The following is a 27044-nucleotide window of genomic DNA, read 5'->3' as shown; positions in this document are numbered from 1 at the left end:
TTGCCTGTCTGCAGGTGAAATGCACAGACACATAAAAGTACCAGTGATGCACTTCCTAGCTTTCAAAACTAATAATTCCTTCCTCATAGATAAGATATGGATAGGTTTGGAAAGGTTAAAAGGAAGAGCAGGTCACTCGCTTCCCCAGATGAGAAAGACACACCATTAGTGAGGATGAAGCTGGACAAAGATGAAGGGGGAAGTGTCAGAGTGTACAGGTCAAAGATTGCACATTGGTAATGACTGTGCCAGCCACAGTCCAAAGATAACAGTGAGAAGAAAAGATAGGTTATGGGTAGCAGAAATGAATAGTGCAATGAAAAATTATTGCTGGAGAAAACAATGATGCAATATATATAACATTAAGCCCAGGAGGGCACTGGGACACAAGGATGGGCAATTTTCCATTTCCAAATGTCATTCAAGAAAACTAGTATCAAGTGGGAGGATCCAAATAGCTTGTGTGATGTAACAAGCATTCAGGTCCTTCGAGTCATTCTAGAGAGTATGCTTGGCAGCTGGGAGTCCCCAAGACAGACATTTGTCTGACCTGACATTAAAATGTATAATAAAAATGTTTTATTTGCTATGTTGTTGTTGTAGTCTTCAATGCAGAGACTGGTTTGATGCAGCTCTCCATCCTACTCTATCCTGTGCAAGTTTCTTCATCTCCCAGTACCTACTGCAACCTACATCCCTCCGAATCTGTTTAGTGTATTCATATCTTAGTCTCCCTTTATGATTTTTACCCTCCACGCTGCCCTCCAATACTAAATTGGTGATCCCTTGATGCCTCAGAATATGCCCTAACAACCGATCCCTTCTTCTAGTCAAGTTGTGCCACAAATTTCTCTTCTCTCCAATTCTATTCAATATCTCCTCATTAGTTATGTGATCTACCCATCTAATATTCAGCATTCTTCTGTAGCACCACATTTTGAAAGCTTCTATTCTCTTCTTGTCTAAACTATTTATCATCCCTGTTTCACTTCCATACATGGCTACACTCCACACAAATACTTTCAGAAACAACTTCCTGGCACTTAAATCTATACTCAATGTTAACAAATTTCTCTTCTTCAGAAACGCTTTCCTTGGCATTGCCAGTCTACATTTTATATCCTCTACTTTGACTATCATCAGGTATTTTGCTCCCCAAATAGCAAAACTCATTTACTACTTTAAGTGTCTCATTTCTTAATCTAATTCCCTCAGCATCACCCGATTTAATTAGAGTACATTCAATTATCCTCATTTTGCTTTTGTTGATGTTCATCTTATATCCTCATTTAAAGACACTGTCCATTTCGTTCAGCTGCTCTTCCAGGTCCTTTGCTGTCTCTGACAGAATTATAATGTCATTGGTTAACCTCAAAGTTTTTATTTCTTCTCCATGGATTTTAATTTCTACTCCAAATTTTTCTTTTGTTTCCATTACCGCTTGCTCAATATACAGATTGAATAACATTGAGGATAGGCTACGACCCTGTCTTACTCCCTTCCCAACCACTGCTTTCCTCTTATGCCCCCGTGACTGTTATAACTGCCATCTGGTTTCTGTACAAATTGTAAATAGCCACTCGCTCCCAGTATTTTACCCCTGCCACCTTCAGAATTTGAAAGAGAGTATTCCAGTCAACATTGTCAAAAGCTTTCTCTAAGTCTACAAATGCTAGAAACGTCGATTCGCCTTTCCTTAATCTATCCTCTAAGATAAGTTGTAGGGTCAGTATTGCCTCACGAATTCCAACATTTCTACCAGTTTTTCCATTCGACCGTAAAGAATTCGTGTTAGTATTTTGCAGCCACGGCTTATTAAACTGATAGTTCGGTAATTTTCACATCTGTCAACACCTGCTTTCTTTGGGATTGGAATTGTTATATTCTTCTTGAAGTCTGAGGGTATTTCACCTGTCTCATACATCTTGCTCACTAGATGGTACAGTTTTGTTTTGCCTGGCTCTCCCAAGGCTGTCAGTAGTTCTAATCGAATGTTGTCTACTCCCACGGCCTTGTTTTGCCTTAGGTCTTTCACTGCTCTGTCAAACTCTTCATGCAGTATCATATCTCCTATTTCATCTTCATCTACATTCTCTTCCATTTCTATAATACTGTCCGCAAGAACATCGCCCTTGTATAGACCCTCTATACAGTCCTACCACCTTTCTGCTTTCCCTTCTTTGCTTAGAACTGGGTTTCCATCTGAGCGCTAGATATTCATGCAAGTGGTCCTCTTTTCTCCAAAGGTCTCTTTAATTTTCCTGTAGGCAGTATCTATCTTACCCCTAGTGATATGCGCCTCTACATCCTTACATTTGTCCTCTAGCCATCCCCGCTTAGCCATTTTGCAGTTCCTGTTGATCTCATTTTTGAGACGTTTGTATTCCTTTTTGCCTCCTTCATTTACTGCATTTTTATATTTTCTCCTTTCATCAATTAAATTCAATATCTCATCTGTTACTCGTGGATTTTTATTAGCCCTTGTCTTTTTACCTACTTGATCCTTTGCTACCTTCACTATTTCATCCCTCAAAGCTATCCATTCTTCTTCTACTGTATTTCTTTCCCCCATTCTTGTCAATAGTTCCCTAATGCTCTCTCTGAAACTCTCTACAACCTCTGGTTCTTTCAGCTTATCCGGGTCCCATCTCTTCAAATTCCCAACTTTTTGCAGTTTCTTTAGTTTTAATCTACTGTTCATAGCCAATAGATTATGGTCAGGCTCCACATCTGCCCCTGGAAATGTCTTACAGTTTAAAACCTAGTTCCTGAATCTCTGTCTTACCATTATATAATATATCTGAGACATTCCAGTATCACCAGGCTTCTTCCATGTATACAAGCTTCTTTTATGATTCTTGAACCAAGTGTTAGCTATGATTAAGTTATGCTCTGTGCAAAATTCTACCAGGCAGCTTCCTCTTTCATTCCTTACTCCCATTCCATATTCACCTACTATGTTTTCTTCTCTTCCTTTTCCTACTATCGTATTCCAGTCACCCATGAGTATTAAATTGTCATCTCCCTTCACTATCTGAATAATTTCTTGTATCTCATCATACATTTCATCAATCTCTTCGTCATCTGTGGAGCTAGTTGGCATATAAACTTGTACTACTGTGGTAGTGTGGGCTTCATACCTATCTTGGCCACAATAATGTGTTCACTATGCTGTTTGTAGTAGCTTACCCACATTCCTATTTTCCTATTCATTATTAAACCTACTCCTGCATTACCCCTAATTAATTTTGTATTTATAACCCTGTATTCACCTGACCAGAAGTCTTGTTCCTCCTGCCACTGAACTTCACTAATTCCCACTATATCTAACTTTAACCTATCCATTTCCCTTTCTAAATTTTCTAACCTATCAGCCCAATTAAGGGATCTGGCATTCCATGCCCCTATCCGTAGAATGCCAGTTTTCTTTCTCCTGATAACAACGTCCTCCTGAGTAGTCCCTGCCTGGAGATCTGAATGGGGGACTATTTTTACCTCTGGAATATTTTACTCAAGAGGATGTCATCATCATTTAACCATATAGTAAAGCTGCATGCCCTCGGGAAAAATTACAGTTGTAGTTTCCCCTTGCTTTCAGCCGTTCGCAGTACCAGCATAGCAACACCGTTTTGATTAGTGTTACAAGGCCAGATCAGTCAGTCATTCAGACTGTTGCCCCTGCAACTACTGAAAAGGCTACTGCCTCTCTTCAGGAACCACACGTTTGTCTGGCCTCTCAACATCTGTTGTGGTTGCACCTACAGTACGGGTACCTGTATCGCTGATGGATGCAAGCCTTCCCACCAATGGCAAGGTCCATGGTTCATGTGGGGGATTTATTTGCTAGATGGTCACTATTTTACCCCAGGGCAGTAGAAAGAGACTGTATAACCTGTTAATCTTCTGAAGATGGGTCTTTGTGGTTCAGAGTGCGTTTTTCTTATTATTATTGCTTGCCAGTTCATTGTTATTGAAAGTTTAGCTGTCATTATGCTGCAACAGAAATCATATCACTTGCTGTACATCAGATGGCACATAAGATAGATTGTCTCACAGTTGGATACCCATTTGATCAAGTGGATCTTACCAGGACTGAAATTAGTAATAAAGGTAGTCACAGAACAACTTTTCCTGTGAAGAATGTATCACAAAATTGAGGTTCATTTGGATGTCTGAGATGGTGATAAAGTTACACATTGTAGTTGCTGTGAGGACAATAATGACTCCAATTTCAAGAGACAGAGAGGAACAGTTCTCTATCATACATCCTGCAATTTGTATGTGAATAGAATGGGAAGAAGCTCTAACAACTGGTATTAAATGATCGATATGGGTTTCCCAAGATGAAGGCCCACTTGTGTACCATTGATGACTGCACGACCAAACCTTTACGCCTCACCTGGGACCGTCAACACTGACATTGGACTTTTGATGATTGGAAACATGTTGCCTGGTTGGACGAGTCTCATTTAAAATTGTTTAGAGCAGGTGGACACGTATGGGTATGGAGACAACCTCATGCATCCATGGACCCTGCATATCAACAGGGGACTGTACAGGCTGGTGGAGGCTCTGTAATGATGTGGGGCTTGTGCAGTTGAAGTGATATGGGACCCTGATTTGTCTAGATAAGACTGTGACAGGTGACACACATGTAAGCATCCTGTTTGATCACCGGCATCAATTCATGTTCATTGAGCATTTTGACAGACCTGGGCAATCCCAGCAGGAAAATGCAACACCCTACACGTCCATAATTGCTACATGGTGGCTCCAGGAACACTCTTCTGAGTTTAAACACTTCCGCTGGCCACCAAACTCCCCAGACATGAACATTATTAAGCATATCTGGGATGCCATGCAACATTCTGTTCAGAAGAAATCTCCACTGCCTTGTACTCTTAGGGATTTATGGACAGCCCTGCAGGATTCATAATGTCAGTTCCCTCAAAAACTACTTCAGACATTAGTCAAGTCCATGCCACATTGTGTTGTGGTGTTTCTGTGTGCTTGCGGGGACTCTACACGATATTAGGCAGGTGTACCAGTTTCTTTGGCTCTTCAGTGTATATGTAAGGGGCACATATGTAATAATGATGCCATCTCTCACAACACTAAATTCCCCAATGCTCACAGCCTTGCTGCAATTAAACACTACCATTCTCAATGCCCAACTGGCAGCTGAACTACTACCTACTTCCTGGTCACCTTGACCAATTAAATTCTCACGCAAATAACTTCTATAAAAGCATAACCTACAAACAGATCTGTGCTGCAGCAATGGACACCCATATGATACCATCCCATGCCGAACTATTCATGGGCCATCTACAGAAATCCTTCCTAACCAAACAGAATCCCAAACCCTTCACCTCATTCAGATTCATTAATAACATCTTCATGACGTTGATTGAGGGTGACGACATAATATCCTCATTCCTCCAGAAACTCAACACCTTCTCTCACACTCACTTCACCTGATCCTCCTCCACCCAGCAAGCTACCTTGCTTGATGTTGAACCCCACCTCAAGGATGAATACATCAGTACTTCCATTCACAGCAAACCTACCAACCACCAACATTACTATCACTTTGACAGCTATTGTCCACGTCACATTAAGAAATCCCTTCCATACAACCTAGTCATGCATGCTCATTGATCTGTAGTGACATCTGTCCCTCTCCAAGCAAATCTCCCATCATTTGTCCTCTGCCCAGCCACAAAGGAGCACTCCTCTTGTGGCTCAGTATCACCCAGGGCTGGAGCAACAGAGTTTTGACAGCCAGTCATCATAACCTGAAATGAGAAATCTCCTACACACCTCTTCCACTGAGGTATTCTGCCACCCACTCACCCTATGCAATTCCTTGTTTTTCCCTACTCAAACGCTGCTTCCAATCATTTTCATCGTGGCTCATACCACTTCAGTAGACTTAGAGTGCAAGACCTGTCCCATACATCCACCTACTACTGCCTACTCTAATCCCCCCACAGGCATCCCCTATCTGATCAAAGGCAGGGCCACCTGTGGAATCTGCCAGGTGATCCACCAACTCAACTGCAACCACTGTGCTGCTTTCTGTGTGGGTGTGACAACTAACAAACTGAATGTCCGCTTGTGTGGCCAATGCCAGACTGTGGCCAAGAGATGGTTGGACCACCTAATTCCTGAATATACCATCCAGAATTAAGTAGTGCTTCATTTTAATGACTGCTCCACAGTCTTTGGCACCTGGATTTTTCCTAACAACACCAGCTTTTCTGAATTAGGCAGCTGGGAACTCTCCCTACAACATACCCTTCATTCTGTTACTACTCACCCCCCTCTGTGCTAGTCCCTGTCTCGCTCCTCTCTATCCCCTTCCCTGCTCCCCCTCCAGCACTACATAAATCTTCTAGCCTGCCAATACACTTACAAGTTCTTTCCTCTTCTCTACTTCTCTCCTCCCCCTCCTCCCTTGCACACCCTTCCCTAGCACAGCCTCCCAATGCTGTGACTATCAGTCCTGTCCTTTCCCCACAAAGTTCCTGCATGCTTCACCAGGCAGCACTAGCGTCTTCCCCCACCCACACCCTGCTGTCCCTCCCCCTCCCTGCCATCCCCTCTCTCTCCATGCTTCATGCCTCCCCCTTACCCCCATCACTCATCCCAGGAGATTGCTGCTTCATCAGATGCTGTAACAGTCAGACTCTAGTGCCCTGAGACAGTGGCCACATGTTTATGAATTGTGCTTGCGGGAATGCGTGTGTGTTTTCTGCTGCAGAGAAGGAATCTGTCAGAAAGCTTTAATATTTGAGCAGTCTTTTTTTCATTGTGCCTGTCTGAGACTCAGCGCCTCCTCTGTACGATGAGTAACAATCTATCCTTTCCATATTGTCATTTATATGTTATCATTTAGTGTACCATGACCATGAATAGCATGGGAACAGCATTTGACAGTATTTGTACAATGACAGGCTCCCCTCCATTATGCATCTGAGAGTGCATTACAGAGTAGATACAATCGTAGGAACAAGTTGAATTTTTCTCAATTTATGGCTTTAGTGCTTGTAACTGGTTACAAATGTATGTAGTTCAGAAATCACTATGGGCAATAAAAACCAGTAATTATATCAGAAGTTGCTTCTTAATATAAAAATAGCATTCTGCTATTCTCTGGATTTGTTTCCCGATGGTCTCTTTTTGTTACTAGTACTATGATCTATATTGATAAACCATCTTCTGTTACGTGCTATGACAACTTATGTTATTTAATTTATTCTACAGGATATAATGGTGTACATAATTGATAACACCCCAACTCTCACAGCAAAGCAGATATGTAGTGTTCTTCTGCAGGACTTGAATTGTCCAGAGAATGATCCACCATATGAATGGACGGTTGATATTGATCTGGGTCAGAAACCACAGTACGTTCCACCATCAGATCCAGCGGTATGTTTCAGTACTATGTACTGTAGTATAAGATATCCTATTCTTAATATGTTACTGAGAGAGCAATATATAGTGGATGTTCCAAAAAGTTAGATCATTCTTATTTATTCATTTCAATTTTTGAGGAATCTCAGCTGTTGTGGGGACCTTTATCATAATATACTCCTGTACACAAAAATAGCCTGATTATTGAAATAATTACTCAGATCTTGATTTCTTGATATGCAACTTATCTCATAATAAACGTGGTGGTGTGTGTGCAGTATACAAAACAGAGAACTGATTCTTGGCTTTGGGCTTTCATTTTGATAGCTCTGGATCCCCACGGCAATTTTGAAAAGATTCTGTAGTCATTTGTTTCAAAAATCATATGCCAGATATTAGATGTCTTGATTAAAATCAAGTTTCTTAATACAGGAAAAAGATTTGAATTAGGTCAGACCTGCAAAAGCAGATAAAGAGTTAGGGTGTACAGCAGATGTAATAACTTTGTTTGTTGCTTTACAGCTTGAAAAACAGTTTCCATAAAAGTGTTCAGACGAACAATCTGCATCATATGTCATCCATAAATATAGGAGTAAAATGTAAGAGAAACGTATAAATTAAATTATTGTGATTGTACCATTTTTCTATAGAGTAATCATGAAAGAGAGAATGTCAGAACTGGATAATAAGTATCAGTAAGCCAGTGCTTTGTGTGCAAGAAGTATAGGTGTTGTCTGAGTCTTAAAATCGCTGAAAAAGAATCACAGTGATGAAAATTGTGTTATCATTATCAGATATGTAAAAAATAATTTATCTCCTTACCTTAATTACACAGATGGGTATCAAATCATGGTTTTGCTTTAGGCTTGTAAAAAAAAATCTTATATGTCCATATAATTCTGGTTTAGACAGTCTGCATTCATATTGTCACTCTCTGTGGCTTGCCAAATTCAGCAATAATAAATGAATAAATAATTTTAAAGACCTTACAACTGGTGTTGCTTTTTTTTTTCAGTTAAAATTTGTAGGGTAAGAGGCTATGTTCAATATATAAAACTATTCTCTGGTGTTTTGTCTCTGCTTTTGGGAGACATCTTGATAAATAAAATGGCAATATATCTCCTGTAGTCAGAGATGAAACATCAAGGAATAGTTTCATATGTCAACCATGGCCTCTCAGCCCGAAAGTTTTAATTGAAGAAACAAACAAAAAATACTTAGAGACTGATCATGTCACACTTAAAGTAAATACAAAATTAGCTTGATTTGTGAATGTGAATGTAACTTATGTAGAGTCAACACACTCAGTTTTATTGGGACTGCACTTTCAGCTAAAAGTCAATAGGTAGAATCATTGGTGCCTTCAGAATTTCAGCAGCAGTCTCACTAATTTAAATGGATATAGCATGGTGCTATACACTGTTTAGATGTGTTTGCTGTGAGAATATAACATACGCTCTCAAAAATAAAGAGCTCAATAACTTTATCATTTTACTTGTGTAACATGATGCGGAAAATTCCTACCGAATCTGTATAACTGTTTTGTCTCATGCTGAATATTTGTTAGTCCAGTAGTATCATACTGCCCATATTGTACCCACGATATTGGACTTGGACAGGTAAAACATAACATAGCATACTGTATTAGCAAGAAAGAGAAATATATAAATTGATTAGTAAGCTGCTGGATATAAAAATTGCATCACCAGGAAGATGGCATGCAGTAAATGTCAAACTGGCATGAACTGTACTACATGCTTGGATAATATGAGGTGCTACACAAAATATCCAGTAATTTTGTTCAAAAATCAGAAAACTATACTGATGTCCTCATGTCCTCCATCACCTTCAAAGTAGTCACCTTGGACATGTACACAATGATCCCAATATTGTTACCATTTTTGGAAGCACTCCTGGAAGTTTGCAATGTAGATGGTCTTCAGGACATGTTGCGATTCCACCTGGATGTCTTCAGTTGAGCCAAAACATCACCCTTTCAACATGATTTTAATTTTTTGGAAGCTGTAGTAGTTGCACAGGTCTGGATTTGGTGATTAAGGAGGGTGGGGGACCATTGTCATGTTTATTTTGGTCAGGCATTCCTTCACAATGAGTGAAGTGTGCACAGGTGCATTGTCGTGGTGCAACAACCATTCTTTGTTTTTTTACACCTGGGCCATCTGTGCCAAACATATTCCCTATGTCACATCAGAACCTCACTATAAAACTGCCTGTTAACAGTCTGACCAGGTGGAAAAAAACTCCTTAAGCACTATTCCCTGAATGTCAAAAGAAATGATCACCATAGACTTCATGTGACTGCAAACTTATCGAGGTCTTTTTGACCTTGTAGAAGATGGTGGTTTCCATTGTGATGATTGCTGCTTCATTTCAGGGACATAATCATAGACCCAAGATTAAGCACATGTTATGACTGTGATAAGAATTTTGGACACACACAAACTCTTTGTTGTAGCTCAGTGCACATTTGACTCCTGAGGTTTCTTTGGTCGATGGTGAGGAGGTGAGGGACAAACTTCACTGCAAGTCATCTCATGTTCAGTTCATTGGCCAAAATTCACTGACATGTACCATATGACAGCCCAAGTCTGTTACCAACGTCATGAGTTATCTGCCTTATCTCATGTTCAGTTCATTGGCCAAAATTCACTGACATGTACCATATGACAGCCCAAGTCTGTTACTAACGTCATGAGTTGTCTGCCTTCAATCTTCATGAATCACAGCATGCTCTTTCACAATCATTTCCAATGTTGTGATGTCGATGGTAGGTCAAAATGTTTGTCATCTTCCACAGATTCTCAGCCTTCCTTGAAGTGCTTGAACCACTCAAATGTTTTTGCTTGACTCAGTGCACTCTCACCAAATGTCTCTGTCAGCATACAGTGGGTGTCAGCTGCAGTTCTCTTTAACTTGAAACAAAATTTGATGCAAATCCATTGCTCCTCCACATTAACCATATCACAATTTGCAGAAGCACTGAAACATATTCTAACATGTGCCACTACAGCTCACAATGGCATGTGCCATGATGACACAACTTTGTGCAGCAGTAGCAAAGATGTGTATGTTGAGACATGTGGCAACAGAATATTGTAGTCTGTGCAGCAGTAGCTAAGACATGTATGTTGAGACATGGTGCACCATAATATTGTACTCTTACTGGTTTGAACAGCACAATGAAACTCTTAGATGTTTTGGGCAGCACCTCGTACAAATGATTAGTATTTCAGCAACATCACAGAAAGTAGTTACAAGTAACACTATTTACTTTTTGTATCTATTCTAAGGAAAAGTTGTGCAGAAGTTTGTCATTGCATGTGAATGTTGGGTGCTTGCAAGAGGAACTTGTTATGCCTCACGTAAGAAGGAGAAACATCTACTAGCATGTGTCAGAATTTGACAGTGGTAGGCTACTGGCCTATAGGGACTGTACTTAATCATTCCATAATATTGTCAATCATATTCCCAAGATTGTCACCCAGATTTGGAATCAGTGGCTTCAGTAGGATCATACTCAGCACTATGCAAGAGCTCTACATCATGCACAAATAATGCCAGAAAGGAGAGACATAGTGCTCACTTGCCTGTGCATGATGGATCGTACAATCATGCCACATGCTTGAGTCAGAAAGTGGACTTTTTTGCAGCAAGACAAGTATCCACACAGCCCACGTGATGACTCCATGGACTGTTAGCTCAGTTAACACTGCTGTGGCTTCTCTTGATATGGCAGCAGGTTGATACATGCTGGCAGTGGAATAAATGATGGTACCATATCTCTTCTGAAGAGGACTCTTATGAAGAGTCCTCATTCTGCATACAGCTCCGTGAGGGACATATCGACATGTTGAGGCTCCAAAGAGAGCAAAAATTGCCAGATTCAATTTGTCACTGTCATACAGGCTTAGAACCTGACATAATGGTTGTAGGGTGGCATGAGATACACAACATGATGACCTCTGGTTCATACAGATGGTAATTTTGCAGCAGGCTGTCCATTTTTGACTTGTTAAGGCCAGTGGCTTTGCCCTGTCTTTGAGGTCTCCATGACAGTATTTTTCAACAATATAAGGCAAGACCAAACGTTGTCCCTCCTATCCTGATATACTTCAATACAGACAGTGTACTATAGTTCAGACAGTATTCTATAGTTGCCCTGGCCCATATGTTCACATCCCTCACCCACTGAAAATATGTGGTCATGGGGTGGCAAGAGATTAGTGGCAGATTCATCAGCCACTACAATTGATGAAATCTTATGTAGAACTGAAGCAACATGGAATGATGTGCTTTCATCTGTAATACAAGCTAGGTTTGACTTGATATGCAACTGGGTTGGAGTCATTATTGTTGTCACAGATGGCAGCCCTTGTGGGTACTAAATTTTTCACCCTGTATATCTCCTAAAATCACCTACAAATTTAATTTTTTGTCTTTCCTGCTATGCTGTATGTACACAATAAGCGCTATTTTGTTATTTTTTATGTTAATGGCACACAGTGCATATGCTTAAAGAAAAATTACTGTTAGATGTTTAGAAACAATTCTACAGAACAGAAACAGCGCATTGTTGAGAACACCCTTAGCTGGGTCTTAATTATTGGTTTAGGAACAACTTTCATTTCTTCTGATTGTTATTGTACAATGTGACATCAAAGCTGATTAGACTTTTCTCATAGGACGCTGTTTTGGAAAATATTTTGTGTTTATATGATTGTCCTCTGGTACAGTAATTGTTTATGTACTTGTTATCTATTACTTTGCCAGGTTTCATGAGATTATTGCAAGTGAAATGGATAATTTCATGGTATGTTAGGGCACCTTATTTAGTAAAGTGATCTGTGAGTTTACATGATCAGAATTTAATGTTCCTCTGACATCAAAGTCATTAGAGATGGAGGAAACTCTAATACTGGACAAAACTGTTTCCAAGCTTTCAGACAATGCCATTCCTTGGGACTAACAAGAATATACATGTACAGACATAGGACTACATTGGTTGGGGCTAGATACATTGTCCTGATGCCACAACCTGGTGCCAAGACAATTTAGCCTTCCAGGAAAATGTAGTGTGTTTTCGTAAGTTAGTTAAAGCTTAGTAAGAGTTTCAGTTTTGTTCATGTGCCTGTTGAGTGCTAAGTACTTCATGCATAACAGTCCAAAACTTTGTCACTAGATTTATAACAGGTTGAAACTTACAAAAAGTAAAAGCATCAAACAGCCACTGTTAATAATGTTATTTATTGGAAATGAATAGTGCTGTTGTAGATTTCAAATTGACAAGTTAACTATCAGATGGCTGTTCCTTTTTATAATTCCATTGAAACATGTATTTTTTATCATTCCATTGAAAAATGTATCTTTTTATGGTTGTGACAAAAGAGTCTTAGTTTGGTGGTGCCATAAAAAATCCTGCATCTTTTTGTACCAATGTTACCTAATTCTGAAGAGGTTCATATTTTACAGAATAATAAATGATGTTCAGAACTTTTCAAAACTTTGGAGTTACACATAAACATACAGAATTCTTGAAAACTGGTGTTCTAAGGCAACTAACTACATCACATGCAGCTGTAAGAAACTTGCAAAGGTGAAACTGAATCAGTTATTATATCATTAAAGAGTAAAGATTCCAATGAGTATGATGAAATTTCATTTAGGATTATGAAGATCAGTGCCCCATACGTTAGTTCTGTACTCAGTCACCTGTGTAATGTGTCTTCCATGTGTAGTCAGTTTCCTGACAGGCTGAAATACTCACTAGTGAAACCACTTTACAAATTTATACTTTTAAGAATTTCAGGCCAGTTTCTTTGCCATCATTATTATCAAAAGTTTTAAAACAGCAATGTACAAGGGGAATTCAATAAGTAATAAAACAAATTTTTTCTGAAAGCAGGTTAGTTTTATTCAGGATTCCAATATTTCATATTATTACCAACTCTTTTAGCTACAAAATCCTATTTTTCAACATAAACTCTGTCTAGTGTGATGGCCTTATTCCACCTTACTGAGAGGACATGTATGCCTGCATGGCATCACTCTATTTGTCAACATCAGAGTCAATGTTATGGTGACTCAGTAACCTCCCCATCATCCAAGCACTGCTTCCCACAGAGTGCATCCTTCATTGGGCCAAACAGACAAGGGTTGGAAGGTGTGAGATCCCAGCTTTAGGATGGTTCAGCAAGAACAGTCCAATGAAGTTTTGTGAGCTCCTCTCATGTGTGCAGACTTGTTTGAGGCCTTAAGTTGTCATGGAGAAGAAGTAGTTTGTCTACATTTTTGTGGAAATGCATATGCTTAAGTTGTTTCTTCAGTTTCCTAAGGGTAGCACATAATAGCACAGTACACTCCAGAGTTGATCGTTGCACCATGAGGGAGGATATCAAACAGAATAACTACTTCAGAGCCCCAAAAGATTATCACCATGACTTTATAGGTTGAGGATACAGCTATGAACTTTTTCTTCAGAGGAGAGGTGGTGTGGCACCACTCCATGGATTGCTGTTTTGTTTGCAGTTCGAAACGATGAACCCATGTTTCATCACCTGTGATGATGATCAGCAAAAGATTGTCACAATCAGCCTTGTAATGTTCAAGCAATTCTTCATAGATGGTCCTTTGTTGCTGTTTATTGTCTTCTGTTAGGTGGTGAGGAACCCAGGGGGCACGAGTCTTTGGGCACCCTAAATGGTGGATGAGTATGTCACCACTACCAAGACAGACATCCAGTTGAGCAGTGAGGTGTTCGATTGTAATCTGCTGATCACTATGAATGAGTGTCTGTATGTTCCAACATTACAGGAGTCACAGCTATGTTCAGCCAGCCTGCATGTAGGAAATCAGACAGTACAGGGTGACGACAGATGCCTTGCCCAATGGCTTACCATGCTTTTGTTCTCTGCCAGGTCTCCATAGACAGTCTGAAAGTACCTGCGAATATCTGCAATGCTTTGGTTTTCTGCCAAAAGAGACTCAATGATAGCTCTTCACATGGAATGCACCACTGCTACAGATGCCATTTTGAAGACTACATATAGCGTCGCCACATATTGGAATTACATGAAACTACAGGGACTGAAGTGGGAATACTCTACAATGTCTCACAATAGATTCTGCACTTTTTCAGCCAAAGTTGTCTGAAAAACAATGTGTTGCATTACTTATTGAATGCCCTTTATATTTGAGATTAGTGGCCTACTTCAGTACATATAATTTTTTTCTGTGGGGCCAGCAGCACAATATATGTCTGATAATGACATGATTCGTAGAGCACGTACACCAAATAGCTCCTTATAATAAGTAATCTTTATTTATGACAGTGTGTTTTGGCTTAATCATTATTTTAAAGTACGTTTAGATGGATGTAAGGATAAACATGAACAACCAACTGATGGTGGTGAACTTGTTGGCTAGAAACCAGTAATACTGATATTTATTTTTAATAAGTAGCATTGTCAGCATTGTCAGCATTGTCTGGTTGCTATTTTTACTTCTTGTAAAAATTAACTACTGTCTCTACACAGAGATGGTATCACAATGTCAGTTTTTGGCAAAATATCATAAATGAAATGATTGAATAGCATTGATGACTGGGAGTCGCCACCTGGTGATGTTCAGCCACAGGGTTCCAAGTCTTTTTAGTTGATGCCAGACTGGGTGATTAGTGTGTCAATGATGATGAAGTGATGATGAAATGATGATGAGGACAGCACAACATCCGGTCACCAAGTGGAGAAAATCTCTGACCTGGTTGGGAAACAAATGCTGTCCCACTGCATGGTAGTCACACATGATGATCAGTCAGCTGAGGGGATGCACACGAAATAGAATAGAGACTTCGATATTTAACAAAATATCACAACTGAGTAATCAAACAGATTATAATGCAATATTTATGAGGACAGATCAGTATACACTAAACAGGGGAGTAGCTGAGAAGCAGACACACACATAGAAGAAGACTGCTTAGCTTTCAGAATCCTTTCTTGGGGCTAACAAAGGCACACCTTGTGTGCTACCTCCACCTCTCTCCCACTCTGTGTGTGTGTGTGTGTGTGTGTGTGTGTGTGTGTGTGTGTGTGTGTTTTTAGCTGATGAAGAATTTTGTTGAAAATCTATATATTTCTCCATCTTTTTTTTATGTACCTACCCAATGCCACAGCATCTCTTCCAGTTGGCAAGTAGTGATCTATTCTCATAAACATATTTTATACCACCCTACACTTTGAATAAGGTTTTACTTTTAAAAGCATTTGTTTGTCATTTGCTCCCTTCTTAATTTTTTTAATATAGTGATATGGTGTTTTACCTTTACAAACATTGCTTAATATACTGTAGAGCAACTTACCAATTCCAATATTATGCCATTTCCAGGAGGTTGAGCTTCTCACAGTGCTACATATAACAGATACTCATCATGATCCAAAGTACTCACCTGGTAGCATTGCAACATGTGGAGCACCGGCCTGCTGCCGCATTGATCAGGGTCAAGCACCGGATGAAGCATCTGCTGCTGGTTACTGGGGTGACTACAGGAAATGTGACATACCCTGGTATGGTGTGGTGTCTATGCTTACAAATGCTGTCACTTATAATCCTGTAAGTGTGCTTCCCCTTCTTTTTAGATTTCTAGATTCAAAATACACAGGGATGGAAGTGAAATCCCCATGTATTGAGTACTCATACACAGCACCAAGCAATAAGTAAAATAAGTATTAATAATTATTAAGTTATATATAAACAAACAAAGATGCTGTGACTTACCAAACGAGAAAGTGCTGGTAGATAGACACAATAAAAAACACACAAACACACACAAATTTCAAGCTTTTGCAACCCAAGGTTCCTTCATCAGGATGGCTGTTCATTTTTATAATTCCATTGAAGTATTTATTTTTTATGGTTCCATTTAAAAATGTTCCTTTTTATGGTTGTGGCAAAAGAGTCTGTTTGGTGGTGCCATAAAAAATCCTGCATCTTTTTGTACCAGTTCATCAGGATGAAGCAACCTTGGGTTGCGAAAGCTTGAAATTTGTGTGTGTTTGTGTGTTTTTTATTGTGTCTATCTACCAGCACTTTCTCGTTTGGTAAGTCACAGCATCTTTGTTTTTTATATATATTTTTCCCACGTGGAATGTTTCTCTCTATTATAATTATTAAGTTAATTTACTATCAAAACACTGGTGCTGTATTGTGGTTCTAGCCTTTTCCCCACAGTTCCGACCATGTGTGCATTCAACACATATATTGAACACACCTCCTCCTCATCTTCTCTGTGGCCACCTCTTCCTCTTCTGTCTGTCCACCTCATTGTCCCACCTCTGTCTATCAACTCCCCCCACACTCTTTTTTTCTCTTCATCTCCTCCTCCCTCTTTCTTTGTCCATTTCGTCTACCACCTGTATTGGACCATATCTTTGTCCCCTTCCCTCTGACCATATTCTCCATCCCTCTCTCTCACTTTTTCCACCTCTCCCTTTCCCTTCTCTACCTGCACACTACCCCTCCACACCTTCCCTTCCACCTGCTTCGTGCACCTCCCCTGTCTTTCTCTTCATTTCCTTCTCCTCCTTACTCTGTCCATCCCATTCTCTGTCCATCTCAAACTGTCCCTAGCCATGCTCATTGGCATGTGTAGTCCATGCAATACAATTCAATAAACAATGGAGTAGGCCAATACTACTCCAACAACACACCTGTCATGCAGGGCAGGCTACACACCAGGGCCTTGAAAATCATTTAATTCTTCTGATGTACAGGCCACCAAGCAAAGCATGTTGATAAAGCACGCCTGTACTACTACAGCACAACACATCCACCTGCCATGCAGGCAGCCTACATGTCAGGGCCTGGAAAACCATTTCTTGTCTGTGATATGTAAGCTGCCCTACAAAACAGGATGATTTGGCAGGCCGATATTGTTTCCACACAATATACCTGTTGTGTAATGCAGCCTGCTGGAAATAACATGTTTTTGCATGTATTTCCATTCCTATTGGAGCTAGATGATATTCGTAAGGCCTACTGTTTCTGTGATAATTTGGTTGAAATTGATTCAATGGTTTGGGAGGTGATCTCTATCATACACACATCGCTCTGCTTTATACAGGATGATACATGATCATTATTACAGGCTTCTTTGGGGTTGCAGAGGGGACTTAATAGATGAAGTTCTGATAAGGAACCCTTATCCAGAAATGTATCATTGGGATGTAGAACCTGATCACTTTTACATCTCCCGATTCACAGTATACACACAGCAGAAACGATGAGCTCTGACCCGTGTGCTGTAAGGAGCACATCGTGTGGGAAATGTATCAAGTACTTGTCCTATGTTTCTCTTCTGTGTTGCAAAGGATGTCCTCTTCAAAGTCGAGACAACAGTGAATCCTTGGAACACCACACCCAATCCTCCAGGTATTGAACATATCAGTTTCTCACAGTCATTGTTGTAGTGATGAAGATGTTATGCAGTGTCATAATACAACAACAACTGATGATGGAAGCCTCTTCTCATCTTAAAACTAATTTTACATCCAAACTGTACACGTCCATACATGGGTCCCTTATCAGAGTTTCATCTATTGAGTCTCCCCTATAACCCTTAGAAGCCTGTAACAAGAGTTTTGAATCATACTGCTTGAACACTGCCGGAAAAAAATAATACACCCATTTAGAGGTTTTCAGTACACCCAAGATTTATTGTTGCAACAATGCATATGGAGTACTCAATAGCACAAGTGATTCTGAGGTACCAGGTATTGACCCATGCTGAAATACCTATATTGAGTAAGTGGTGTAGCCTTCACAGGTGGCTGTTCTAGCATTCAGTCAATGGTACAGCTGGCGAATACTGTACTTGGATATTTTATGCCAGGTGTGCTTGACCTATTCATGTAGTTCTGTAAAAATTGTTGGGTGATGAGTAAAGCAAGTCACTTCTCATCCCATTGTATCCCCCATGTACTCAACTGGAAACAGGTCTGGAGATTGTACTGGCCAGGGAAGTTGCTGCATGTCTTGCAGAGCATGTTGAGTTTCACAGGCAGTGTGTGGGCAAGCATTATCCTGTTGGAACAACACATCACCTTTTGTTTGCAAGAACACAAAAAAATGTGTCTAACAGCATTCTGTACATAGTGAGCTCTGGATAGCATCGCCTACAGAAACACCAAAGGATAATGAGAGTTGCAGCTTATCACACCCCAGATCATGAGGCTGGAGTGGGAGCATTGTGTCTTGGACAAATGCACTCTGAGAGACAGCATTCTACATCATACACTCAAATGCCCATCCCTTACAGGCAGGCAGAAACCACTTTCATTGCTGATGACCATGCCATGCCATTTCATCTTCCAAGTGATCCTCTGACATCATCAGTTGAGCCATGCATGTTGATGCTGTGGTGTGAGTGAAAGATGGGCTAAAGGCTTGAGTGGAAGACAGGATAAGGGTTTGTGTGTCCCTAGTCCCACTGCTAGTAACTGTTTTGAAACAGTTCATGTTGACACACCTGGCCTCACAAGTCCTGTTACCTGTGGTGTGTTAGCTGTCGAATCAACCATTATACCCTTACAATACGACAATCCTGATAGGAGTCTGCACTTTGTGGACATCCAGAACCTCATCTACAGGTGTGAGAATGTTCAAGTGACCACTGATACCAAGACCATTGCACAACTGAAGCAACACATCCAACTTGTGTGGCAATTCTCTGAAATGACCATCCCACCAAGTGGAAGGCCACAATTTGACCCCTTTTAAACTCACTCAGTTGGCTACGTTTGCATCACTCTAAGACTTCTGGCTTTGAGCATTGCCTATTAAAGAGTAGACACATATGGCCCTCTGGGAGCTATGCCACTACACTATCTGTTGGCAGACAATGACAAAACCATTATCAGTAGATTTGCTATCCCCCACGTGGCATATGCCATCATCAGATCAAAATCAACATTATTTTTCCAGGTGCACAGGTAACAGCCATACACAAATAGAGAAGGAAGCAAACTCTTAAGTATTATCTTCTTTACAGCAATAAATGAAAGCCCTAAGTACTGATATATTTTCCAACAGATGCATGTTTCTTTTTCTACAGATTATTTGTTGCTGGTTGCTGATTCCATTTGCAATGTGTGTGAAGCTTCCTGTTAACTCATGATTACTACATTACAATATCAATCAAAAGATGTGATAGGTGAAAGGTAAAAGTTATTTGAAATGCGCCACCCAGCTAAGAACAATGCATATGTTAAGCCCACAGTGATTTCCATTGCCAATGTGGTCTAGGCAGTTTATTCTATTGTATTTCATACTGTCCTCATAATGAGTTGTCTTACATCATCCCAGAAATATTGAAATTCTCAGATAGGTGAATGTGACTTCTCAATTATCCATGACCATGCCAGAAAAAAGAAACTGACAACATTAAAGAGAAAAAAAACAAAGCTTTATACTCTGTAATCACACACTGCTTTACACATGGACACTGTGACATGCTATCGATGTTCAATATGTGTAGCAATCCAAGGAAAATGGTATTATGACAGTATCACTTCCACTAGCATTCATATACCATAGCTGAAAATCAACAACCTCTAAGAAAATGTGAGGATTCTTGTTGTCTTACATATTTCACAACTGTACAGCTTTTACCATTTATGGGTTACTACAAGAGGTGAAATCCACAACCAAACAAACATAAATTACACTTCTGAATATCAGGTAGCTGCAGACTTTAGCAACCTTTTGAGACCAGAGATCCATACAATCAATGAAACTGAAGTTGCCATTGGAGCAAAAAGCACTATTTAGGAATTAAACTGGAAGCTAACTAGAACATAAAATGATGCAAATGTTAATGAGACCTTATGAGAGTGGAAGCCGCAATGAAAATTAACAGCAACATTATTTAAGGTTCTGTTGAACTTCTGTTCAGATTCTGCAAAGTCTATAACTCATTCAACTGTAAAGTCAAGGAACAATAATACAATATAAGAAGAGAATTTTCTACCAGTACAAAAATTAGATAGCCAGTGTAGAATCAACAACAGAGTGAAAATGACTCTCTGGAGTTATTTGCTCCTTTGTGGGGAATTAATTGCAAGATATAAGGGGATGGGGACAAGAGAGGTTTGAGAAAGTGATATATATTGCGAAGAGAGGAAATTCCATGTGCAACATCTCAGGTTTGATAGTAATTAATTCTTATTTGCAACAGTACACTGTTCCTGGAATAAAATGGTATTTTACTTTGTAATTACAAAGTATTAAAGATGTATGGGTTGTCTGAAATGAAATACACACACCTCCACCTGATGAAGCAAAAGGGAATGCAGCTAGTGGCAGAATAAATGTGATGTCATTAAATTCAGAAAATAAATACTTTTTGAGCAAAGGAGACTACCCACCAGAAAGCAGAAGCAGTGAGTTGTCAACAGGCATACACAAAAAAGAAAAAAACTTGAAGCTTTCAGAATGAATTCTTTCTTAAGGTAGATGTAAGATGTACACAGGAACAGATACAGACTCGGATCACAATTTTATAATGATAAGCGGTAGGTTGAAGTTTAAGAGACTAGTCAGGAAGAAACAGTGTGCAAAGAAGTGGGATACAGAAATACAAATTAATGAGGAGATACACTTGAAGTTCTCTGAGACTATAGATATTGCAATAATGAATATCTTAATGAGCAGTTCAGTTGAAGAGAAATGGACATAATTAGAAATAGCAATCAAAGAAGCTGTAAAGAAAAACATAGGTACAAGGAAGATAACTGCAGAGAAACCAAGGGTAACAGAAGTAGTTCAGCTGATTGACGAAAGAAGGAAGTACAAAAAGATGTGCAGGCAAATTCAGAAATACAGAGATACAAGGCACTTAGGAAATAAATAAATAGGAAGTCCATATAGAAAGGTCAAAACAGTCTTCCGTGAAATTAGAAGCAGGAGTACTGACACAAAGAGAGCATTGAGAATTCCACTGTTAAATGTAGAGTAGAGAGCAGATGGGTGGAAAGAGTACACTAAGGGCCTCTATCAGGAGAAGGAATTGTCTGATGGCGTGACAGAAGAAGAAACAGGAGTTGATAGGGAAGAGAGGGGATCCAGTATCGAGGTAAAATTTAAAAGAGCTTTGGAGAACTTAAGATCAAATAAAGCAAAAGGGATAGATAACTTTCCAACAAAATTTCTTAAATCTTTGGGGGAAAAGCATCAAAACAACTATTTGCATTGGCGTGTAGAATGTATGAGAATGGCAATGTACCATCAGACTTTTCTGCACCGGTCTCGGGGTAGCGTTCTCACTTCCCGAGCATGGGGTCCCGGGTTCGATTCCCGGCAGGGTCAGGGATTTTTCCTGCCTTGAGATGACTGGGTGTTGTTGTGTTGTCATCATCATCATCATTCATCTCCATTACGGTCAGAGGAAGGAAATGGCAAACCACCTCCACTAGGACCTTGCCTAGTAAGGCAGCGAGAGGTCTCCTGTCTCGCTCCCCTACGCTCTGTTAAGAAGTATGGGACTCATCATCATCATCATCATCATCATCATCATCTACTGAATTCCGAAGACAGCAAGAGCCAACAAGTGCGAGAATTATTGTACTATCAGCTTAACAGAACATGCATCCAAGTTGCTGACAAGAATAATATACTGAAGAATGGTAAAGAAAATTGAGGACCTGTTAGATGATGATCAGTTTGACTTTAGGAAAGGTAAAGGCACCAGAGATTCAGTTCTGATGTTGCAATTGATAATGGAAGAAGACTGAAGAAAGATCAAGATACGTTCATATGATTTGTCAATCTGGAAAAAGCATAATATGGTGCAAGATATTTGAAATTCTGAGAAAAGTTGGGATAATCTATAGGGAAAGATGCGTGATACGTAATAAGTACAAGAACTAAGACGGAACAGTAAGTGTGGGATACCAAGAATGATGTGCTTGGATTAAAAAGGATGTAAGACAGGGAGGTAGTCTTTTGCCCCTGCTGTTCAATTTACATATTGAAGAAGCAGTAACGAAAATAAAAGAAAGATTTGAGTGCCGCATTAAAATTCAGGGTGAAAGGATATGTGGAAATGTTTTCCTACCCAATTTACTAAACCAAATACAATGCAGTGGTCTGCACCATGATGGATATTATATAAAGTACAGTTCTACACATGGTTAGAAAGAATGACACTTTTCTTTAAAAACTGAATTGCAACACAAAAGGAAATGAATTAGTCTCACAAATTAATGCCCCTTGTAGAAAGTCACTTGCTAAATTTTATGCATTTGGTAACAGTATGAGTCACTGCACAAAGTTGCCACCTCAACACTAGTACAACACTGAACTTTTACTGACACAAGGCATGGGGATTAGTAATCTCTAATGGTAAATATCAGTGACAAGATAAAGAATGAGGATCACGTGGCTATCATATGTGTGTTAACAGAGCTGACAGACATATTCATACAGTATCGATGTAGGCGTAAAATGTATGCCAGTCAGAATGTTTTCAGAGCAAACTATCAGTTATTCACCAGGCTTCATAGTGAGTGTGTAGATGGCACAGCATGTGAGGATCTTTAAACTCAGCAGTGAACATGTTGATTTGATTTGATTTGATTTATTTCGTGTTCCATAGGTCCAGCTGTGTTGGATACACAAGGACGTGGAACGAGTCCGTTTTTTACAAATACAACCTGATAATCTTATAGCATATACAGAAATTTGAGTAAATAATTATATAAAAATTTACACAGTAAATTCTTTGGGCAGCAATACAGAAAAAGAAAATACATATTTTCTTAGAGTCATTAAAACACTACAGAAAACAGATACGGAGCACACACAGATACAGAGCTCAGGCTAAATAAAATTCCTAGTGGCATTATGTCAACTTGTATTATATAAATATTAAAATATTACAATTTATTTAGTTAAAAATTCATCTAGATTGTAAAAAGCTTTTTCTAATGGAAATATTTTTAGTGCTTTCTTAAACTCACTCTTGTTATGAATCTTTGTCTTTATTTCGGGAGGAAGAGCATTGAAGAGTTTTGCTCCAGTGTAGTGGACACCCATTTGTGCCAAGCTCAAATTTCTGAGTTCACTGTGTATGTCATTCTTCCTCCATGTGTTATGCTCATGATAATTACTGTTTGGTTGAAATATATCTATATTTTTACAAACAAAACGCATGAGAGAAAAAATATATTGGCCCAGGAAATTTGGTTGTTTCCGTTCTAACTATTGGTTGATTACCACATGTCACACTTATCTCTCTCTCTTTTTCTGTTTTTGTACAGAATTGAATAAAGCTGGTCTTACTGGAATTTAATGAGAGACCATTCACCTTGAACCAATTAACCATATCTGAGAGTATGTGATTAATAAGTTCCTCAAGATTGTTGTCTGTTCTACTGCTCATAAAAATTGTGGTATCATCAGCAGATAATGTAAATTTACACAGCAGGCTTGTACATGATGGTAGATCATTTATAAAAATCAGGAATAATAGTGGCCCAAGAACTGAGCCCTGGGGCACTCCACATGTAATGGAACTCCATTCAGAATCTGAGGAAGTGTCATATACTCCACCCGAGCTATTCAACACAACTTTTTGTTTTCTGTCTTGGAGGTACGACTGTACCCAATTGCCTGCAACACCACTTATTCCTGCTAATTTTGCTTTTTGCAAGAGAATCTGGTGATCAACACAGTCAAACGCTTTGGATAAATCACAGAAGACACCAAGTGCTAGCATTTTTTCAGTAAGGGTTTCTAGGACTTCATTTGCAAGTGCGTAGACTGCGTATTCTGTTGAACGGCCCTTTTGAAAGCCAAATTGGCTCTTGCTGAGAACTCCATTCTTCATGAGATGATCAGTAATTCTTACATGTATTAGCTTTTCTAGAATTTTGGAGAAAGCTGTCAGCAAAGAGATAGGTCGATAGTTAGTTAGTTCAGCTTTATTGCCCTTTTTGTACAGGGGCTTCACAATGGCATACTTAAGTCTACTGGGAACAACACCTTTCTGAAGGGAAGCATTGCAAATATGACAGAGAATGTCCCTTATCCACACACAAGAATATTTCAATAAATTACTAGATATATTATCAACCCCTGCAGAATTTGTACTTTTTAGAGACATGATGATTTTTTGAATTTCTTCTACAGTGACAGGATTAAGGTGCATTTCTGAAATTGTGTTTGAATATACGGCTTGACAAAGAGTTACAGCTTCATCAACATCAGGCTTGCAACCAATCTGTTGAGTTACTGATAGGAAGTGTTTATTAAAAATCTCAGCCACCGTTTTTGGGTTATCTACTAGGATACCTTCATATCTGATATTATTTATATCTTCTTTATTTGTTGTATCTCTTCCTGTTTCTTTTTTTACCATGCTCCAAATTGCTTTTATTTTATTATTAGAATTATCTATTTTCTTCTCACAATAAAGGGCTTTTGATTTCTGTATTAGTTTCTTCAAAATTTTACAGTATATTCTATAGTGTTCCCATTTTTCTTCATCTTTACAGAATCTTATTGCAGCATAAGTTTCCTTTTTGGTTTTACATGACTGTTTTATACCTTTTGTAATCCAAGGCTTGCTAACAGAATTGGAAGCACTGTTTCTGACCCATTTCTTGGGAAATATTTCTTCAAAAAGAGCACAGAATTCATTTATAAAACAGTTAAATTTAGTATCAATATCATCATGGCTATAAACTAAAGACCAATCCATTTGCTGCAACCTGTGGTTGAAAGTTTCTTTCGCCTCTTCATTAATTACTCATGAATTTCCATCGAGGAAATTCTTTTTTGAACAGAATAACGTCATAAATAGTGAAAATTTGTCCATCATGATCTGAAAGCCCACTTATAACCTGCCTGACAATATAATTCTGATGTCTATTTACATCTAAAAAAATGTTGTCTATCATAGTTTGGCACTCGGATGTAATTCTTGTTGGGAAGTTTATTACTGATGTCAGATTGTGTTAGGTCATCACAATCTCAAAGTCTATTTTATTCTTATTTTCTGTCAAAAAGTTTATATTGAAATCACCTAATACTACAATATCCTTCGTTTTTGAAAGTAACCATGACAGAAGGAGTTCCATTGAATGCAGAAAAGTTTTTATGTCACTTGAAGGAGCCTTGTAGACAGCCAACACTATTATTGGGTAGAATTTAGTTGTTATTTCTGTGGCACATGCCTCAAATTGTTGTTCCACACAATATTTCTTAATATCTATAGCTTTGTATGCTACACTATCCTTAACATAATTGCTACTCCACCTTTATCTTTACTTTCCCTACAGTAGTATATTACTAAAGTATAACTTACTATAGATGGTAAGGCACATTTATCAGTAACATGGTGCTCAGTTAAGCACAAAATCTGGGCATTATTTATACTGTACTTTTCACTAATGTTAATAAGGAATTGATCTGTTTTGTTTCAGAGGCCCCTTATATTTTGATGAAAGAAATAGATGCCTTCCTCTTGCTTTTTCAGTCTATTAGTGCTGTTACCTGACTGAGAATCCTTTGGAGTCTGCCTTGAGACAGGAGAGAGGAGACACCTGACACTACCTACTGTTGTCCCTTCTTTTTCTTCAGGCCCACACATAAAAAATCGTTGAGATGAGAATGAGGCTCAGCATTTCTTCTGTCCAACAGCCTTCTATTTGTTGTTGTTGATGGTGGTGCTGTTTCTGACACTTCAAATGTTGGTTCTACCACTACTACTGTGTTTCCTTGTGAACTTGGAGTCTTCTCATTTTTGTTATTTTCGTCTAAAATAATACTTGGCTGATGAGGAACAGTAGGTCTTTTGTTGTTGAAATCAATGTCCACTGTTCTTTCTGTTAAAATTTGGTCTTTTTTTTTACATGTTTTGCTGCTGCTGATGAGGTTTCTAATGAATTTTTTTGAAGCGTTTTCGTTATGGAGTCAGGCGATGGCAGTGCAATTATCGTTTTGGTTTTGAATTTATTTTGGAGGTTTTTTATTACCCTGGTTATCAGGCTTGTCAGATATTCTTTCCCCAAGCCATTCAGGTGAAGTCCGTGTTGCGTGTGGAATCTACGTCCAATATTGCTTATATCAACGCATTTCACATTTTTAAAATGTCTGCAGATTTTTGCAAACTGACTGTTGGCACTTTCTATTTCCCTGTTAACACATGACCATCTTACAAGATCAAAGCGATGCGGAATATTGACAAGTATTACATTAGTGTGAGTGAGGTTCCTCAGACACTGTTTAAGATCGCGCGTTGCACTCGCTGTTTCATTGTTGTAGACATCGTTTGCGCCTCCCATAAGTACAACGAAGTCTTTATCATGCAGATTTTTTGCCACTGCGGATTCAGTCATTTTTTTAATTTCACTAATTGGGGCTCCTGGTTTCACTACACCACACCAAAATGTTTTAGTTGTTTCTTTTAGTTTACTCAGAAGTCCACGACCATGGCTGTCTGAAAACACAAACAGTTTCCTGTTATTGGAGTTCACAATTTGCGAATCGTTTTGTATTGTTTTACTACACACTTCGACACAATTTTTGGTTGGCACATTTATATTGAC

The 27044-nt window shown here is 39.0% G+C and overlaps 1 protein-coding gene across 1 annotated transcript in view; it reads left to right on the top strand.

Moving 5' to 3' along the window:
- The window catches only part of LOC126455921 (sphingomyelin phosphodiesterase-like), a 126782-nt gene that overhangs the window by 47022 nt on the left and 52716 nt on the right, over nt 1-27044 (top strand). The window contains exons 4-5 of the mRNA XM_050091679.1: nt 7270-7437; nt 15826-16050. Coding sequence (XP_049947636.1) covers nt 7270-7437; nt 15826-16050 — 393 coding nt within the window. The remainder of the gene's footprint in view (nt 1-7269; nt 7438-15825; nt 16051-27044) is intronic.

The sequence above is a fragment of the Schistocerca serialis genome, chromosome 2 (assembly GCF_023864345.2).
Source record: "Schistocerca serialis cubense isolate TAMUIC-IGC-003099 chromosome 2, iqSchSeri2.2, whole genome shotgun sequence".
NCBI classification, from domain to species: Eukaryota; Metazoa; Arthropoda; class Insecta; order Orthoptera; family Acrididae; genus Schistocerca; species Schistocerca serialis.
The sequence above is the reverse complement of the archived record's forward strand: the minus strand, read 5'-3'. Positions and strand labels throughout refer to the sequence as shown.